This window comes from Bombus vancouverensis, chromosome 2, assembly GCF_051014615.1.
Source record: "Bombus vancouverensis nearcticus chromosome 2, iyBomVanc1_principal, whole genome shotgun sequence".
NCBI lineage: Eukaryota > Metazoa > Arthropoda > Insecta > Hymenoptera > Apidae > Bombus > Bombus vancouverensis.
This window is the reverse complement of record NC_134912.1, coordinates 15,010,576-15,032,306: the sequence shown is the minus strand read 5'-3', so window position 1 is coordinate 15,032,306 and position 21,731 is coordinate 15,010,576. Positions and strand designations below refer to the sequence as shown.

The window sequence follows — 21,731 nt, the reverse complement described above, 5'->3', positions numbered from 1 at the left end:
AGTAATGTTTTGGATTAAAACAAGTGTCTCGACATTGGGGCAAAATATTTCAACCTTTAAGGACTAAAATTAAAACTTATGAGTTTGTTTATAATTTTAATAGATTTTATTAATATTGTGTTTACTGGTTTATTAATTACAAGAAAGTTTGTAAAAGACTGGTTTTACGTAAAAAGTACAAATATTCTTTCAACAAAATTAGTCAAATCACATCATTATTTATACATATTGTATATAAATAAAATATGCGGATATATTACTTTACCCTAGAATTAAAATTCAATAATATTGAGGAATCTTATTTATTCAGATTTTGTACATTATCGCTTCTAACCTCGGATAATAGAACAACAAATTAAATATTTTTAAACAAAAAAACTTTGTTCCTTTGTTTGATTTCCCTTGCTCGCGTTTCTTAACTACTTAGATATAAAATACTTACGTTTTCGAAAATTCATACTTCACAAGCTACTAAACGCTTTATCTGTTCAGAATAATTTATTGTTTTCTTAACTAGGTACATACCAAATACATCTATTAAGTTGGTATTTCTCATAATTACCAGTACATAAAGCTAAAACACTTTTGTACTATGCTTGTTATACATGGATCTAACAAATAATTTAACTTGTGTATTGTCGTTTGTATATTTTGTTACGTGTAAAATATTCTATTTCTACACTACTTACAAGTTCGATAAAGTGTACATTACACATCGTGAAATTTACATATTTTCACTTGGTTACCCTGCCCAATTCGAATATAATTCAGAACGTATGTGCTATATTTATATATTCTGCATTTGTTTTGTATATTATGTACACTGATCTGATCTTTGTAAACGCGAGTTTTACGATATTAATGAGAAATTTGCCAATTTAATGGAAGTTGTTAATTTTTTCTGGCACGTTTCACGTTAGCAGACATTTTTCTTAAGTTACAGTCGAAAAATGTTTTTATGTAAAAGAATAGGAATGATTATTAGGAAGTTATTTTAAGATGACAAGATATTTCACGTCTTCTATTTAAATATAGCGTTAAATTTTAATTCCGTCAATTCGTATATACTCATACATCGAATTTCCTTTTCTCATGTCATTTCTTTTCTTTCATTTCACATTTAATTACAAAGATAAAGTGTAAGTACATTCCTCATAAAATTAGTATCAAATGTCGCAAAATATATAAAAGTAAACTAAGAAGAGGGGTACATATTATTACACAAACTGTCGTTCATATTGCATATGTACATATGCAGTATAAAAACAATACTTTTTAGTTTTTAATCTCTTGTTTAAATAATCCTAATATCTAAATTTGTATCGGTCATTGATTCGATATAACTGCGTTTATTGGAAGTAATTAAGCTATAGCCTGCGCACAAGAGAAGAAGGAACAAACACGTATAGTATACACGCTTAAATAACAAAATTAAGTCAGTTTACGTTCAATGTGAACTTGATCAAAGTTCCAGTCTCGAATTATAGAGTTTCTTACTATCAGTTTACAAAATTCGATATTACGATTATGTACCGTATTTGAAAAACATAAAATGCTTTGTTCAATTTTAAATAAAACTAATATTTACCAAAGCGAATACGAAAAAAATGTTATCATCAAACTCAATTTTCAATTATCAAACTTAATCCAGCACAAATACAAATGTTCTTCGTGCTTTTTTACTTTTACTACTTTTCAACTCTCTATAGTTCGAGATTTGAGTTCCGCTAACTTTCTTTCTACTGCGCATGCGCAACAGGAAAACTTGAATTACACGTAATAGTCAAAAATTCGAAAATCTTATCCTTTCGTGGCAGCGAAAGTAACCTAGGACTAGAGGTTCCATAACATTAATAATAATAAGGCAATAATATTAATATTAATAATAATGTAATCGAGTACTACTAACAATATTAATAATAATAATAATAGTATGGTAATGGCAAGATACACGCGGGTATAAATTAATCATTCCTTTCGTAATATCTACGACGTCTTCGGGATATTCTTTAGAAATTACTTTATTTCTGGTCAATATTCATTAACGAGCAACTTTTCTCTCTGTTTCTTATCACGATTTTTTTCACTTCATCACAATTGTACCGTTAGAAATTATTCAAAACATTGTTAAAATGGCCATGAAATATATGCAATTGCCGTATTGAATAAGCGAGTAATGAAGTTGCTGTTTCACTGAATAAAAGTGAAATCTCCAATGCGTGTGCTCAAGTATATAAGTTAAAAAAAGATTGGTACATCAATGCCTATTATTCTTAATCAATATTCATCATTTAACAATTAGGACCGAATTTTTACAAACCAACTCTAAACCACGACCCAATTTACAAATAAAAAGATCGATGTGTAAATTAACTATCAACTATTAATCTCCAATCCTATGTGAAGATATAATGTTCGGACCAAATTTCTAAACTAACGTGGACAATTCATGCGGACTATTGGTGGTTGCTGCGCTACTTAGATCCAATGTGGCAGCCGGAAGACCAGGACTGACGCTGCCGGTTGCTTCCCGTGGCAAATGCTGCGATCTATTTAGCTTATTTCCAGGACTCGGTGGCGATCTATCTGCTGGTGTATCCGGTGGCGTAACCACGTTTCTGTGTCCGCTCACGTTCAGATGATTGTGCGTCGCCGCGATCGGAGCTGGCGATGAGAGCAACAAGGGCGGTGGGGACATTGACACGTGTCGATGATGATGATGGTGATGATAGTGTTGGTACTGTGCAGCTCGGCCGTGCGTTGCGTGGCTGGTATTTAGTTGGTTCGTCACGGGGCCGACTTTCGTTGGGCAGCCAGCATGGTGGATGGTTAACGGGCCACGTAGTTGTTGTTGCTGTTGTAGCTGGGGCTGGTTCTGGTGCTGTTGCAGCTGCTGCTGACGCTGCAGCTGTACCGCCGCTTCGCACTGTTCGCGCGCTAACGCCTTCACGGCATTCGTCTTCTCCTACGAAATAAGAATGATAGGTTAGGTTGTAGTCAGGGGCCATAACAAATTAAAAAAGTTATAATATAAGAATTTACATTTTAGTTGAAATGATTCTAGTTACGAATAAGTATTAAAGATGATTCAAATCTTTTTCGTTACCGATAACCATGGTGAAAACTCTTTTGGATTACTTTCAGCCATTGTCAATCTTATTGTCAATACTACATGCTTGAAGTAGAAGGAGGGGTACAGAGAAAAAGACTTTTTCTCAGCAAATATAATCGTTACTCAATTATTTTGTTCAACAGTTTTACAAATCTCCCAAAAATAAACGAGAATACGAAAATACACTGAATATCGTGTGTATGGTTATAATTTATAAAATCCCCTTGAAATAGTTGCGATCGCGGATCACATAAACAAACGAACCTGTCATTCTACAGAGTATCTTTTTCGGTGAAATTATGCAAACGTAAATGTAACTTCGGTAGAACTCCTCGAGAACTTGTAAGCTTATATGACTCTGACCCAACCAGTCCATTCTAAAGTGTATAATTTATAAAAGGGGATTATATTAATACGCGGAGGATGTGGTAGGTGGTAAGTTTTGCATATGAATGTTTGTTGATACAACGAATGGTTAAATGGAGGTTTTCATGAATGTGATAAGGACTAGATCGAATGTTTTAACACTTATAACTAGAATGCGTATTTTTATACAAGTTTGTAGTTTTACGAACATAATCAAAGAAATAAAATTTTAATAGAGATTTGTTTTCTTATATACGTATATTTTAGCGCATTTTATGCATTTTGCGCCATTTGCGTACTTTTCAATTTCGCACGAACGTATAAAGATCCGCAATATAATTATAACGCTTCTTAAAAATGTGAAAAATCCTGGTTTCCTAAAAGCTTGCAATTGATTTCAGAAAAATTTTTATGAACTCTACCAGATAAATTATGGTAACTCTGAAAAACAAAATTTCACGATAAAATGATTTCCGGGTAAAATACACATAAAAGATGATTTAGACGTGTTTGAACGTGTTCGTTTTCTTTTTTAATAGCGATATGTTCTTACCCTCTGCCACACGAAGACGTTATGGACCATTGCGCATCCACAAAACACGATGCCAAGGCCTATGAAAACCGACGTAACGATTGCCGGCGTCGAATGAAACTGGATGAATGTATACAATATCATACCTGAAAGCATTGTTAGAGGATCATTATAACACGTATGCCATAACAAGCGGGACAAAGAATCAGCGCAAATACATATTCTCAATACATATAATTCTCGAAGCGTAAACTATATACATATGCTTCTAATTGAAATTGAATTGAATACTAGTTGCAAATTATTTTTCAATTAATTTATTATTTAAGTCTTTATATATCAATTCTCGACGAATAAATTACTTAAATTATAGAGAATCTATCTTCAGACAATAGAGAATTCAATATTTTTGGTCGTTAAGTAATTTACAAATTTCTAAAACGATTACGTTCGAAGTTTTGGACAGTATTTGAAGTTTCTAACATGACATTAAAAAAAAAAAAAATAAATTTTATGATATAATTAAAAAAACATTGTAGTCTATCATAATTTCTATTCCGTCAAATTTATTAAAACGCAGTTTTCTTCTGAACAGAGTCAAAATGTCCGTCTTGAATCGAGTTCAACAGCTTAACGATCGATCGAGCGAATGATAGCTGTGTAAACTAGCATGACACAACGTAAACTTTAGATTAGATCTCGATCCATCCACCAGCCGTATTCATGCATGACATGAATATTCTGTTTCAGCTCTTTATAAATTAATCTGTTAAAACTTCTCTAAAAGACGATCATTTTTTATTTTTCTAAGAAAAATAATGACTATTCGGCGTTAAAATTAACTTTATTTCCATTGGATTTCTAAACTGATTTCATACACTCAGAGATAGTTCACAGTATCTTTTAGATTCATGCCTGAATTCAAGAAAAATTAAACGTATAACTTATGTACCAGTATCTTTCAAAAGGTTAAAGTTGACAGAATTGAAGGAATTGGTTCTTACCAGTTAGAAAGACGGGAATGCTAATGAAAAACCCTCCGACAGCACATATCCGGCTGATGGATGATTTTTGCAGGTACTTGTTACTCCTGAAACAGACAAAATTTGAAGTGAAAGTCAGTTTCACGATTCTATGATAATTGAGCGAAATATAAAGGAACCAGTTTTTTGTTTAACAGCCAAGAATCTTTCAAAAATTCTACTGTAATTGATACTTCAAATATATTTAGTCAGACAAAGGATAATCATAATCGCAACGTTAATCTTAACTTTAATTCAAGGATCAAACAGTATCATTATAAATATAAAAGTAAACATAAAGTCTATCCACATTATTGTTATTATTATTATTATTATTATTATTATTATTATTATTATTATTATTATTATTATTATTATTATTATTATTATTATTATTATTATTATTATTATTATTATTATTATTATTATTATTATTATTATTATTATTATTATTATTATTATTATTATTATTATTATTATTATTATTATATGTTATTCCATAATTGATTTTTATTTCTTTATTATCAATATTATTCTATTTTCTATAATGATTCAATTATAGATCTTATTTTTTGTCAATCATATTTCACTGAAAAGATCACTTTGAAAATAATCTAATAGTAAGAAATGAAAAATAATCTTTTTCTACCTTGTCTTCATTTTTTACAAACTCTGTCCACCGCCGTAAACCTATTAAATGCATGAAACGACAAAGCAAAGCTGCTTCACATAATTCCCCGCTCACGCAGTGTCAATCAGCTCACGACCGCAAACGATACTGCTAATTTCCAGCGACCACGAACGATTTCACCGTAATTGCCGGTGTGAAATTTACCAATACGTGCTCGAATTGGTCAATAATGGATAGAGCGCTCTTGCACACACTAATCTACCAACAAATAATATTGACTCAATTGAACAACAGCGCCTAGATTAACGGACAAACCGCATGTTCCAAACAGATTTACAATCACGGCAGAAAATACATGCCGTTATAGATGTTTCCTGGTCAAGACTAATTTCCACGCGTTAAGAACATTGTAACCGGAATCTAGGAAGAACTAGCACTTCCTGGAATAATACTATTGTGTCCTCGATGAATGTCTCTCCGCAATGCCCTCGAGTGAGTTGTTTTTGTCTTTGGTCGTACGACGTCCGGGATGAGAATTCGGGGAACGGTTTTGCGCTGCTTTAATACTCGCACAACCATCCATCCATGGGACTGCATCTTTTTAGGAGGACCAGTGATTAATCTTTTCCCACTCATTTTCATCTCTAATTTCTCATGAGGCTAAGATTCCTGCATCTTTTATCATAATAATTTATTAATACTATTAATAAATTGAGACAATTTTACACGTCGTATTTTGCGTTATAAGATGACTTGTAATTTGTAAAATTTACCTGTAAAATTCCTTTGTTTGTTTTACCGAAGCAATAGTTGGCATTTCTATACGACAATAAGAATTTGTTAATACTAATAATTTGTAAGGTTATCATGTTATCATTCTTCTAATGGATAGTATATTATTGAAACTTTTTTTAATATTGAAACGCGATATTTTTTTAGAGAAGAAGTGCATAGTAGTAAAGAGTTGAATTCTACGGACGTAAAAAGTGGACATAACATTTTCTGTACATGGAGTCGCCTGGCCTAAACATTTTATGATTTCCGGGCAAAAAACAGACGAATCCAGCGCTGATTTTAAAGCAGCTTCATCCAAATAAGCCACAATAAGAAATTCCCACGAAACAGTTGCGTTCATCCCCTTTCGAGGTCGCCGACCTCTTCGAATGCGTTTCAAGTGCGTCGTACCAATGAAACTTCGAGTTCTAGACTAATTTCTCAGCCTTTTGCGTTAAATTTAACCTTCCGCGTTAGTGTATTTCGGACGAGCTCCTATTTTACGCTTTCGTCGACTTCACCAACGTAACACGCAGCATCCGCAAGTAAAACTGTCTCTTAAATTTGATGTGACACCGATACACGACGAGAAGGTTTAGCTGTAAATAGGATTAAAAAAATTTAGATTAACGAGGAATTTAAAATTGATCTGTTAAATCAACAATTTCCATTAGTTGTCAATAGATTTTATAAACCTCAGATTACTGAGAAATTATACACATTGCAAAATATTTACCATTGGTTACCCACGCTACACGTAAATTTGATCAATCTACCAATGCACTAACACTGCAATAAATTTCTATTGCAACATTCCACGCTCCTTTGCCGCACCTTAAACTCCTCGCTAGATTTATTCCACCTTAAAGTGTCACATAACTCCTACGACACCGATATCAAATCTTAAACTCCACCAAATTCCAGAGAAACTTGATTTCGTCGAAAGTAAGAGATTAAACTTAAAAAGCAATTTATTTCATCTTTAAACTATCCCAAACTTCTTAAATATAATTTATATATATAAAATATTATACACTTATTGTGTGCATTATATATTTCAAGAACTTTGCAATAAAAAATAAAACTTATTACATTTAAGATATGGTTATATCGCACAGGCTCGAATATGATAAAGAGGTTAAATAAATGTCTCGAATCTCCGCAACAAACTCACACAAACCACCTAAAACACGTATACACAATGTGCATTCACTACGAACTCGACTCCTATTCCCTGCCAAAATCACAGGCATGCAGAGTCAATTTCACTGCTCGAGCTAGTTGAATAGGGAAGAAGGTCGAGAGCTGGAGTTAAGGAGCATAGTTGGTAAAGAATCGCGTGCCGCCGCGCCATTAAGATCAAGCCCATGATCTCAACAATAAATATTAGACGGTTCTCTGACCTGCATTTCGCGTGCGACTCGGAACGATTCAAAAACGCGTAAATTTCCCATGAGTCGAATCAAACGTTCGCGATTTATCGCATTTAGGTTATATCGATATTGTCCACGAGTGGAGGCATTCAAACACAGATTGCTTTGTGTCACTCTATCGTAACTGCCCGTAATACATGATAATTTAATTTCGAATTCTTTCGAATATATGCACGTAACGAAAAATTTGTATTGGTTCGTCAATTGCAGACCAACCAGTTGTTAGCCAGTGAAAATAATGTAGATAATAATAGTGAAGAATTAGCTCGAGAAGAGTAAACAAACAAGGCGCCTTAATAAAAGGCACAATGTGGGTCCGCAAAGTGGTGGGATTTCGGCGCATGCGCATTGTTTCGCATCAACTTACAATTAGACATGCACGAAAGCTTCATTTCTGCCGCATACATACTTGGATTCGCGTGCATGAAATTCACAAAGTAGGTTATTGCTTGAAAAACAGCTTTAATCGAGCGAAGCTTTTAACCAGACTGAAATCAAGTCTTGGTTTCTTTAGAAATTCAGATGGAATAAGAGAAACCTATTTTATCTGTGGATAAAGGTTAGGCTGCATCAGTTGGCTTATATGACTTTCCGGTGACTTTGAAGGGTAATACGGCGCCGGCGGTCGAGAAGGTAACTTCTCTATTGAACGAGATCTCGTTGATCTTGTCTAAGCAGGAAGAGTCTGTCGGCCCTTTGATTTTATACGAGTCTTTCCATTCACGATCGTGCGAGCTGGTTACAGGCGACGACACGGACCCCCGACAAAACTGTCTGAGCCTATTCAAGGCGACGTCAAATAGTTTCACTCGGAGAGATGAATGGAGATAAGAATCACCGGAGCGTCTCTGCGCTTCGATGACAATGATATTTGGTAAATCCTCTTCTTGTTTCTCGTTTTGAAAGAAGGTTGTAAAGAAGAGTGCTACTAGATCGTCTAGGGAAATCACACGGTATATATTGCGTAATGCTATTGATTTATCAAAAATAACAAGAGGTTAAGGAGCTTTGGGGAGGTTGATTCAATTTTTTATAACCTGACATCTCTTTGAACAAATGTCTTAAGAAACGCTTGAATAAAATGTTAAAAAAAAATAATAATTATGAAATCTTTTCCTGTATTTTTAGACAATAAGATTTACTATATCCTACGCCATAATAAGAATCAATTTGCTATGAACTGGTATCTCGGAAATTGTAAGAATTCAGAAAATATAAGGAGGCCGGAAGAGGTAAATGAAATCCACAGAAACATTGACCCAACCTCAGCCCAGTTAGCCAACAAACTAAAATATCTCGCTGCCTTTTCTATATTTACGACCAGAACGTGGTCATTAATTGAGTCTAGCGACTGCACCGTAGACGAGTCACTGACCGATGTTGCTTTAATGGATATGCGGAAAATCACGTGTTCCAGGTTCCAGGGATGTAGTTGTTTTCATTTCCGGAGAATACGGTCGACTCGCGTGTGTATACCAATCTATCTGAGGATAGGTGTTCGTTAGAATTACTAACTATATTACTGTCAACCTTGTGATTAAAATTTTTAAACGTCACTTAATAGCAATTCAGTCGAGTAAGTACAAACTTTCAAATGTCCTAATTTTCAAATCTTTATATTTTTTAATCTCAAAGATATTTTATTATTTGCCGTAGATCAAGCTTCGTGTTACCGGTACTGTAACATTACAATCCTACGAGAAGCAGAAAATAGTGAAAAAATCTGACCTAATAGATAGTAGTCAATATTCCTTTGACGCGTCTTATGCGAACCGCAGTTAGAGGAAATGCAAATAAGCTCTTGCGAAACGGTTTGCCGCACGACAAGCCTACGAACAACGCCCAATGCAAGTTCGGTGGGAGTTACAGGAAGAGGGACGTCTAAAATCAACTAGGAATCCCTATTCAATCGTCTAATTTTCGATTCCGGCATTGAACTTCCCGAAGAAAATTAAATACAATTCCGACTCGAGATTTAATTTCAGTCTCGTAGCTAATGCAATCTAATCGCGTTTGCAAGGCTACGCTTCCGGTCAGAAGCCACGCGCTTCGATCGCGTCGCTACTTTCCGCATCGGAAGCGTACGCTTCGGTACGAACCGCGTCGATTTTCAAAGGAATCATTGGACACCGGAAGAAGAAGAAGGAGGAAGAATAAAAGCACGTAAACCGGCAGGAAGTCAATCGAGACAAAATCGATATCGTTGAAAGCCGAAAAAAGACCCGAATTTAGGCTACAGTACATATTCGAATTGAATATATTCAAGGTTTAGATTTTCTTCTCCTGAAAATTATAAACATAAATGAGTCGACAAGCGATCTTGAAAAGCGTCTGTTCCATCTAGATTATGTAAATTGCGTGAATTACCGTTAGCCATAATTCATAATTTATCGAAAAAGCGCGCTTCTTCTCAACTACGCTTTCCCCTACCAGCACCGACATTATCGGCAGATCGATAAGTATCAAAATACCACAAAGATATTAATCTCATTTTTCTTCTAACCGCGAAAAAATGCCGCGCAAATGATAAAACAACAGATCAGCCAGAAACATCGAATTCTCCACGCTTCCGACTGCAAGAAGAAAAACAAAGTTATTTGTGTATGATGGAAACGTCTCTGGACGATGCTCTTAAGCGGTCGAGTGCGCGCGAGAATAGCATCGCGGATCGGCATTTCCACGGTGAGGATTGTAAAACGGTTACGCAGATGATGGATCATACGCATGGACCGTAGAGACTATCGTGAATGATGGATCAGACACATATACGCGTTCTTCGCTCTTCCGATATTTTTCGTAACAACTGCTGCGATCTCGTCATTGGGAACGATCTCGGGAAATTCAATCGAATATCGAGGAAATTTATAGAAAACTACAGCTGTGTTCGAGCATTATTCTAGAGAAAAGTGATTAACTCTATGAGACTAACGATACAATACGTCTCAAGATAACTTTTAGGAAAATGATTGTACCTTTAAAATTCTTTCGACACTTTTCGGTATATTCTTGTTATTGATTCTGAAAGTATTTGATTAATTTGCTGGTTAATAGGAAGTTGGTTAAAACCGAAGTTAGTTAAAGAAATAAGTAAATACGAAACCCGTGGATACTCTAGACATATGATTCTACCTGCACGCGACAAAAATATTCATGATCTGAACAAGGAAAGAAGTGTTGTTAGATTCGCGTCATGCTGCAAATGAAAGATTTACAGCTCGAACCCAATTATCTGTTACATTACATTCTCGGGCACGTGTAGGCTGAACGTCATGATATATGAACACAAGTATAGAAAGAACAACATGGATATTTCGCGCGAAGAAAACGAAGCTTCACATATACAGTGTATAACCACTCGACAGTATTTGCTCACGAAAAATACGAGTTGTTAAAGTCTAACAAAAATTACGTATACAGTGGCAAAGAAGAAAACTGTTATGCCGTTTACTCTTATTTCTAATTGACAGAAAGTCGTCAACGAACAAAGAGCGCTTTTTCTTATCCTCTGTACCTTCGCGAAGCAATCACAGAAATTCTCCAAAATGCTTCGTGTCGACTAAACAAAGAAAAAAAAAATGGCAGCTGCTAAGAGCAAACTACCTCCGGAATTTTCTTCGTTTCTAAGTGAACCAGGAAGAAAGAAGGGAAGGGTTAATGACGCCGAAACTGAAGGGTGGCCACGGATCGTTTGAAAGGGGCCACGACAACCGTTACGATTCAGTCGCACCTGTTCCTCTTCCTAGGTTACCACGCCGAACCATTGCGCGCTTTTACGAGCGTTCCCGCGATAGTTTCCTGGCACTTGCTCGTCCTTTCATCGAAGGGTCGATCGGTTAATTTAAACTCTCGAAGGCTTTGTCCAGTCGGTAACATCGATAAGCTTAAGTCGAAATACGGATTTCTCGTGTGGCGGATCGGTATCAAGAGGACGCCGACAGGTCGAGGCATCAACGCGGCGCAACACCTCCCGGGCGATCCGCGGGTACCAACCGCCAACACTAGAGGGCTACGACGACAACGAGTCTATCTGTCTAACTCGCTAGCGGTCGAATATACAAGCGATTGATACAAATATCGCACCTAGCGAGACTCCCTCTACGTCTAAGGCAGGGACTACCGGGCATAGCCTTACTGACAAGTCCACTGGTAGTCCCGGGACGAAACGCACTCTCTCTCTCTTTTCAACCGCCTCACTCGTAAATTCAGAATTTTATTGCCACCAGGATGTATATGGAGGCGACAGATGAAGAACACGATGTAAATTAGATTTATTGCTTTTATAGAGAAGCAATTTTTAAATTGAACACCAGTCGTCGATCGGTTCTGTAGATCGTTTTTAATAACAAAATAAATTTGGTTAGTCCATAAAGGTTTGTTCGTGTGAATCTTCCCATAGATCATCCGTAACGTAAATACCGCTATAACCGGCTGCAGATACATTTTCCTTGAACATGTGGCGGCACTTGACAGTAAACTTCCCAACAGTTTACGTCGCGTGACGCACGACACAAAGACCCTACACCTGCGGACAAGATGATTGCCAGATGTCGATACATTCGTACCGAATATTTCCAGCCAGCCTAAGGACCGCTATAAATCTTAGGATTTATTTTAGCTAAGGTCCTCCAAAGAGACAAACAGTCTTTGTTTATCAGTCTCGAAGTCGACCACCTACCACGGGGACACTCGAGAAATCTGCTATCTCTCACGTACGACGCTGCCCGCTAGCAACACCCTCTCAAGGGCAGCTAGCATCCTTTTCCAACGACCAACACGAATTAGCCAATAAACATTAACGTACATTTCCCTGACTTTCCGAACCAAAGCTTTTCTCAACGAATCCGATGCCTTCGCATCCTTAGACACATCCCAACGAGTCTTCCTCCGCAGCAGCATCGCGACAAAAATGTCAGTCTATTACCGCGAGTTACCGCAGTATATCACGATCGTTATACTTACACGGTTCGAGCCGAATAATTATCTAAGCTCTCGACATCTCGTGCAATCATTGTCCGCACTCGCAGCGTATCTCGAATCGTAGCTATCCAAGCTCTATCTTATAACCGCGCATTCGCGAACCGAATACAATCGCGAATCCTGTATCAAGTGTACTCATTGACATTAGAGCGAATAAACATTTATCGTTCAAGAAATCTGAGTTTTCCTTCCGACCCTATCACGACATACCACCTCAAACAAATAAATCAAAATCGTAAAGTATGTTATAAATAAAATCTGACTTCACGAGGTGTTGATCCCTCATAAAAGAAGTCTTTTATATCTCGCAGATGATTCATAACATGACGTCTACTTTAACTTGTTCCTTATACCTCCTTGTCGAAAAAGTTAATAGTTTACAAATTCGAACATTACATATCTACATAACATCGGCCATTATATTTGCCAAATCAAATTTGTTTTCTTGTAACATTCTGTGATTAATTAATGCTACAACAAACTTAATATAGAGTGTCACGTGCAAAATTTGCACGATAAATCAGACGACTACGATACAATCTTCAAATACGATCGTATCTTTCGTATACAAATCGATAGTTTCCACCTAACTGACAGATTTTTATACCCTTGGAAAAATAACGTCTTGACGAACAATTCACGCCAATCAACGCCAAGAATGAATCACGCAAATTCTACTGGAAGTCCTCTATTCACTTTTCCGATTTATCATCAGCTGGAAACATCAAAATTATCGGCTGGTGATTGGGAATTAATCGAAAAATAAATTACAAGCATTGAGACACGCGAGTGCCCGTTTCTTTCTCTATTTTTCTGTCTGCTTGTTGGAATATTAAGGCGCAGTCACGGCCCGCCAAATTTATTCCCGTTCCGTAGTGCCCTGTGTCGGTGAAAAAATTTGAAATGCCGGATTCGAAGGCGTGGAATGCCAACAGCCACGACAGAGAGCCCTCTTCTCTCTTTCTGGTGGAAAGACGAACGGGTGCACGCGTATGCTCGGACGCTCTGACGCACGAAGAACCGCCCGTGAACAGAAACCAGACACGCGTGTAACGTTAAACCGGGCCGTCGATGAAAAACGAACAAGACTTTCGCGACCGATGGGCGTTTTCAATGACAGATCGAATCGTTCAGTTTCACGGTTCGTTCGGGGTCACAGTAGCGTTCATCTTGGCATAAAAACGCGCTAGAGACGATTTCTCATACATTGGTTAAAGTTGATGTGTGTTTCGGCGAATTGTCGTTTGGAGGAGCGATACACCTAAAGAAACGCACATATTCATAAGATTCTACGTTTCGTATTCTTCGTATCGATTTCTTTATTTTTATTGGTCGTATCATGTTCGATGTAATAGTTGGTTTTTTAGCTAGTGAATTAACAAGATTTAATAAGAAATTTAGTACAAATGCTCCATGCGTCGTGTTTGACACGTCGTTGTTAAACTCTCATTTATAGGAAATTCAAAGCTGTATTTTCTCACCCAGCTTAAACCTTACGAACTCTTTTCACGCGTTTCACCCGTCATTGAACGAAACGATGAAAACGTTCATCCATCCACGTCTCTCCAGTAATAATCCAATTAACCTGTTTCCCCAATAAGTCGAAATCCGCGATCGAAACGTGAGATCGCGAAGAAAAATGCGCGCCTACTTTAGGATCGCGCCATCTAACAACGAAAGAAGAAAACTTCGTGAGCCAGCAACTACTTTGTCCAAAAGTGGCTTTATTCGAAAAGTCTGCTGTTCAGCGTGTTTGCGCCAGCAGCACCAGAGATCCCTTATCACGGACCATTTAAGTAATGAGCCGGCACTTAGCAGCGCCGCTTGTCTTTCATTCTTCTCGTGTCTCTGTGATCGTTGTCGCCGTCGTTGGTGTCGTCGTTGGACCTGTGTCATACTTCGGCTTTTTTTTCTTTCATCCTCGCGTCTCAGACTCGGTAGCGTGGTACGGAAGGAGGGACGGGCACCGAGCTTCGAGTGACAATGAGCAAGCGAAGAGGAACGGCCGTCTACTACTGGGACCCACCATTAAAGTTCGTGCTTCTTTCGGAGCACGTCTGCACACCCCACGGCTCCTTCTCCTTCGCTAACAATGCCACTTTGCAGACTTCGCAGTTATCTTCAGCCGGACGATCTTCGGCTGAGGCTTCCTAGCTGGCGTGCACCAGAGACACTGACCGAGAACCCCCTTGCTTTTGGTCTTTCCTTGCCAGTTGACTCATTCATAGGGAACACCATTGTCGGAGAATTAGTTTCAGAACGAAGGAGAATTGTTGGTGATCTTTAGTTAATTTAGAGCGGAAGGTTTCGTAATTTGTAATTTGTAGTTTACAACAGAAATTCCTATTGTTTATTAGGGAACTTATGCCGCAGTTCCTTACATTTGAGGGAGGTCTATGGTAGAAATTTTTATGGTAGAAAAATATCGTAGGAGTCATCCTCCATTATTAATAATACGGATACAGCTGTGCATCTTTTACTTTGTAATTTTAACACGAAAATATCCAGTGATCTTCGGAGTATTTGAAAACATTTTGGAAACAATTAATTTGTTAACTGCTGAGTTTATTTCCTTACATATGGGGGAGAGGTCTATGGTAGAAATTTTTCAGGAGCGCGAGTAACCCGGAAAAATATCGTAGGATAATTAATTATTAATAATACGGATACAGCTGTGCATATTTTACTTTGTTATTAATTTTAACACGAAAATATCCAACGATCTTCGGAGTATTTGAAAACATTTTGGAAACAATTAATTTTTAACTTTTTAAAGTTTAATTTCAAAAATGCCTCTATGGGGTGAGCAGGTAAAATCAAGCAATAACGAATAAACACGTCGAACGTAGTTAAGTGGTTAAGAGCACAAGAAGACAATTCTTCGTATACCCGTCGACACTCGGACTATTCCTTCTAGCTAAACAGCTCTCTAGGAGAAAATCGAGCATTCCAATTCAGCAGAATCTTGAATTGTCTGGAAGCCCCGGAAGCAAAGCAGGGGAAACAACCGTTGAGCGAAAGGACGAGGAAAAGAGAGAAAGAAGGGAAACGAGAAGCGTCCGGTGACGTTGCAATTTTAATCGTCCTCCGGTTATCTCTTCTGGGCACACTGCGATAGTGTGACACAACCGGTAATATTAACTTGGCAGACAGCTGTAAAAGTTAGTCGTGGTGATAACGTAGCATAAAGAATGGCTGTGTCCTGTGTCATCGAACGATCGATAAACCGCTAGTTATCAATGTCCAAGCTAGATCTATTGTTCAGAAAAGAAAACAAAGGATGGTCGACCACAGAAAACGGTACACTTTCTTCCCTAAAGGCCATTCTGCCAGATGTGGTTAATCGAAGCAGTAGCTCAGATGTAAACTGTCCTCTTCTCTTTACTCTTAGTTAACCAATAGTTGGGCGAATCACCAGAAATTTACAACAGGGGCCCCAATCGGTGACCTGGAAATTCTGGGGCCTGAATACCTGTCTAACGAACACCTGTCTACTTCGATCAGTGTTTGCGTTACCGTTGCTTACCACCAGCCAAAATAAATAATTACAAAGCATGATTTAACACTAACTCTACCAGGCCTGGTCAAAAGGCCGTGTTTCAACATTTAATTTAGAATTGTACACTCATTGTTGTTTCTTCTCTTCTTCTAACTTTATGTAGATTCTTACGTTAACAAAAATTGAGAAATTGATTAGTCGGATAATATAAGAATTTACATAAAGTTGGAGGAAGAAAAGAAACAACGACGAACGCACAATTTCAAATTAAATTTTGAAACCGGTCATTTGACCGGGTTTAGTAAGGCTAGCGTTAAGATAATAAATTCGCACTCTTATAAACCGATTTATAGAACACTGCTCCCACTATAGTAAAATGAAATATACTATAAATAGACGAAGTATTTCATATGTTGCTTAAAAGCGTTTCTCGCAAAGAACCAATCTTTAATCTAAATATATATATATATCCAAACTCCGGAATATACTCTGCCCGTTCCCAAATCTCATTCTATGCTAATTTGATTATCTGAAATCGCAGTGCATGAGTTTCAAGATCGACAGCTAATTTCGTCCGTGTCCAACCTTCATTATTCTCTTCTTCTCTGTTATTTGTTCTCGAAACAAACGTTACGATACGTCTCTGTAGTTGCATACATTACAATGTTAACGGCTCGTTCTCCAACATTTCGAACAGCTTGAACAAATCTCGTTCCAATGACCTGCCAATCAAGCCTAGTTGTGGAATAACGCAACACGCACAATATCAGCCGCATCTTCGTAGTTTGGTACATTAAAATAGTCAGTGGAATATAGTGGCATAGATTTGACTGCGAAATCCTGGGACACCCTATATAAGGAAAGGACCCTATCAAGGGAAGAACAAGATTCGAGTAAAACCTGATCGAACAGTAATATTCGTTGGAAAAACTTGTTAGATGGTAATATTTGCAGGAAAACATCGTCGCGCGATTACGTTCACAAGGGAGACATGGTCACACGGTAACATTCGCAAGAAACTTTAATATGCCAATCACGCACAACGTCTGGATGCTTTAAGAAACAATGATCTTTCTATCTGCCGAAGAGCACACGACATTTTCCCACGCGAATCAAACTCGCCACGCGATAAAAGACCCGCCACTGGCCAAAAAACTGGGCGAAAGAAAAAGGACGGAATTAAAGAACCGAAGAGAAAACTCAAAACGGCATGTCCGTTGTGGGTAATCACAGTGATTTGGCCGACGATTTCGGCCAATCTGCATAACTTAACGCGCGTTTCCATTCGCTAGTAATTAGAGTCGGCGATGCTTACTTTGTCTCGGTCGGCAACGAAAAAGATAAAAAAGAAATTCGATTGACCAACGATAAGGGAACTTCCGAGCAGAAACCACAGATCCCATCTCGAGGAGTATGTATCGTCTTTAACGAGCCTTATTTTCGCTTTCGAGTTGCGTGTCACGGGAGGCGAGCATATCTATATTCCCTTTGTAACTTGATCTGCACTGCACTGTGTGTATTCGATAATATTTTTCGCGAACGTGCGTGCTGAATTTGCTGGGAGAATTATTAGGTAAAACGGACAATATTACAATTTCTACACAAAGGGCGTGTCACGATCTTTCAGCTTGGTCACAAATTAATATAGCGTAGTCTATATAAAAAAAATCTTACTAATAAAATTATTATACGATCTCCTGCGTGCACGACGCTCGAGGAATAAACGAAAGTGTAATTTTCATTTTCAAGGTTCGCGTCACGAAACATACGCATTTACGGATACATCTCACCACACAGTATCGTATTGTGATTGCAGACACGTGTTTGATCGGTAAAAACGGGACACGCGGTCGGTGAACGCTTGCACGTCAAGTACAGGACGTGAATTTTTGCGTTTCGTCCTCCAGGCCGCGTGAGAAGAAACACTAGACAGGCCTCTGATATATCGCACGGGATACGGGACACTGCGTTTGTTCCAGACGCACACAGATAGGCCACGCATGGACGAATGAGAACTTATATTCCGGCACAAGGATAATCTTGATTGAGGATAGCGTCGCCAGATTATAGAAATTAATGGTAATCATCGTTCGACCGCGAATCCCGCGAATTCCCAGCTACCAGGAAAATGCTTGTTTTTCTTTTCTTTATCAATACCTAAGTAAGTTTGAAAAGTTACATGTACAACAGCAACAATGTAAATATGGATGCTGTTGACATTTAGGAGGGAAAATGTCGATGACTATGAGAGTCCTCTTTCCATCATATGTATAGTTCGGATTAAAGGATATTTGTATCTCAATGTTTATTTGCACTTTTAGAAGTTTCTCTTTGTGTATTTTGTTTGACTTCCGGATTTTCAAAGATAACAGTATCTTAAGGATACAAACTTTAAACGTATATATTTTTCACACCTTGTTCGACCTTCGGGTTGAGTAAAGTACGGATTATGTACAAAGGTATTTAAAGCGTTATAAATCACAGATTTACCCAGCGTGGCATAAAACGAAAACTCTACTCACCAATGTCCTTGATACGAAGTCTTGACGAGTTTCACAGTGAAGAGGAACTGTATAGCGCACACGAGGAGACAGCAGAGGTTTAGGGAGAGGGCGAGTGCGCACAGCGCTAACGTCACCTCGTAGACAATCGTATACTCTTCCGGGCTGATCAGGCTACTCGGCGTCACCGTTAACGGTGAGATCTTCAGCAAGAAGATCAACGAGAGTAGCGCCAGTAACAACGACACTAGACACAATAAACCCAAACTGGTCAACGTCTCTTTCGCGCCAACCTCGTGGTCCTTGTGATTCCTTGACAGGGACGACGACCAGGAAGCGTTCAAGGGGTACGCCGTGGAACCAGGACCGGTTAACTGTCCCCCGGTAGTCGTACCCTGAAGAGCAGGTGCAGGCGAAGGTGTCGCCTGACTGGGTAATCTGGACAGTCTCGAGATATCAAAGCCTCCATTCGCTTTAGGTCTGCTGTCCTGGTGCAACGGCGCCGGGGATATCACCCCCAATGTAGTCGACAAATTATTATTATTGTTATTGTTATTCCCACCGGCAACAGGACTGACGCTGTTCACAGAATGCTTCGACGTGGACAACGTGGACAGATTAAGAGCGTGCGAGTGATTCAATCGTTGAGAAAGATTGTTCACGCTCAACTGAGAATGATTCAAAGGGTGTCTGTGAGTGGAAGATGGCGTGGTGGCAGCCTGATGCACGTTGGCTCTTTGATGGACCACCGAGTCGTAAACGTCGACTCCCCGTCCTTGGCTCCCCCCTGTCGTTCCACGAACGTTGCTGTTTTGGTTGTAATGATGGTGTTGCTGTTGATCCTGTTGGTGACCAGAATGATGGTGGTGGTGGTGGCCGCCGTGCAACGAGCCCGAGCTCGCCTGGTAGTCATTGTGCTGGTGCCTGGAGCCCGCTGACGACGGTTGCCCCGTCAGGATATGCTTCAGCATTACTCGACGCTGGAATGCCTGAGGAAGACTGCGCTTCTTCCTGCTCCTCTACATGGCGCTACGCGGGACTCGCTTCTGAGCACGTCTTTCTCGTTGAAGGTTTCTTCTTTCTTTTCTTTCCCAGTAGAATTTTTACACAATTCTTTCTCCCTTTTATCATTAAATTACCTTTAATTCTTAACGACCTTTAATCTTTGTCTCTTCTTTCCTATATATATATTTTTGTTTACTTTTCTCCGTAGCGAATTTTGTCTTTCTGACGCGGGATTAGGTTCCTGGACTTAGGGAGTTGCTACACGCCAGCTCCACCATGGCGACGGCATTCACTAGGCAGCCTACATAGCCACCTTTCAGCTCACGCCTCGGGACACTTTTTTCGCTGAGATTCTCCGCGATGAGGTATGAAAGCAGAGACCACCGTCTGCGGAGGCATGATTATTCTATTGTTCCTTTTAACGAGTAATCGTTTTACTCGAGTCCTTTTACTAAACCGTAAGTACAAAAGACTATTATACTTAGATAGGTACTTGGTCTCAAGAACCAACTTATTTTGGTCTTTCGATTAAGTTCTTAATTAAATGCTCAATTAGATATTCATAAATATATCTTCATAATATTTCCCTCATCTATTTCTTTGACATTCTAGCAACCTCGTTAAGACGTCCGCCACTTCAACTTCTATCTACAAGTGGCAAAAACTGAAGCTGACCTTCTTCATGGAGAAACATGCCGGAAATGGCATCCGCACGTGTGAATAATTATACTCAGTGTCCAGGTAGTTCTTTCGATCATCCGATAGAAGTCGTTTCTGTTTTTCAGAGTTCGTTCACGCCTCCAGAATGTAAAAATATCCAAGGAAGTACCATTAGGAAGCAATGAAATTCAGAGCTTCTGTAGTTATTCCTTTTTCTGATTGTTTCTTTTCTTTGCCAAAAATGGATGATTTCTATATCAAATTGTTTATTCGTATTTTTTTTTTTTTTAATATTCCTTGAGATTTTCAATCAACTCGATTTCGAATTTTTTACCACCCGATCTTCTGGTTGACGTCGTTAAGAAAGAGGAACGAGTGCACAGGAAGCATGGTCGGCGTGAGCATGATTAGATCCGGTCTGCCCGATGACCTTGCCAGTGATAATAGCGGTTCGTTAAGGTGGTTGCAGTCTTGGTTTGCTTCTGTTTCGATTTCCAGCGAACTCGTCAGCCGGCATGGCTTCCGAGATGCTCTCCCTGAAACAAGTCGAAGGGAAATAATTAATGGACTCTCTGTTCGATTGTACGTGGATGATAAGCTGACCGTAAAAAGAAATATACAAATACGATTAGAAAATATAATCCGAACCCCTTTCGGTTTGATCTGAAGGTTTCTTTTTCTAGATGGAACCAAAGATTCTTATCTGGTTTATGGTGAGCTAAGGAACTCTTTGAAAACAGCATTTATAACTTTCGAAAAAGAGACAGGTACTGAGTATTTCTTGCGCGAACAATTGAATAATTAATTCGTTCTCTAAATATCCTTATTTGTTGTTCCTAAAATACATAATGATTGGAAGCTTCTTACGGGAAGCGCAATCAGCCGCTGATATCATTGAAGTCGAAACGCCATTAAAACCATATTACGATTCGCATGCGACATGCTCCATTCATGAAAACACAAAAGCAATAAACAAGTACAAATCAACGAAATAAATCCTCCGAGAACGAGACGTTACAGGAATTATACCATTGCGAGGATACAAAAGACTTGCTCATGAGCTACTTCCTTCAAGTAGTCGAGCGGTGTATTTTCCGGTCGTTAACTTCCATATAATGGGATATTAAAGAGTACGGACACAACGCTGCTATTTTTCAACTGTTCATTATCAAATTACGCAGCGGGAATCGTTGCAACGACAAAACTGTAACGACTCGTA

At 38.5% G+C, this 21,731-nt stretch overlaps 1 protein-coding gene across 2 annotated transcripts in view; it reads right to left on the bottom strand.

Moving 5' to 3' along the window:
• Positions 1-82: 82 nt before the first annotated feature.
• The window catches only part of LOC117163290 (uncharacterized), a 42,438-nt gene continuing 20,789 nt past the window's right edge, over positions 83-21,731 (bottom strand). For both annotated transcript variants that reach the window (XM_033345447.2, XM_033345446.2), the window contains exons 2-5: positions 18,869-21,048; positions 5,015-5,100; positions 4,032-4,156; positions 83-2,965 (exon numbers count right to left, since the gene is read on the bottom strand). In XM_033345447.2, coding sequence (XP_033201338.1) covers positions 2,429-2,965; positions 4,032-4,156; positions 5,015-5,100; positions 18,869-19,818 — 1,698 coding nt within the window. In that variant the 5' untranslated portion in view covers positions 19,819-21,048 and the 3' untranslated portion in view covers positions 83-2,428. The remainder of the gene's footprint in view (positions 2,966-4,031; positions 4,157-5,014; positions 5,101-18,868; positions 21,049-21,731) is intronic.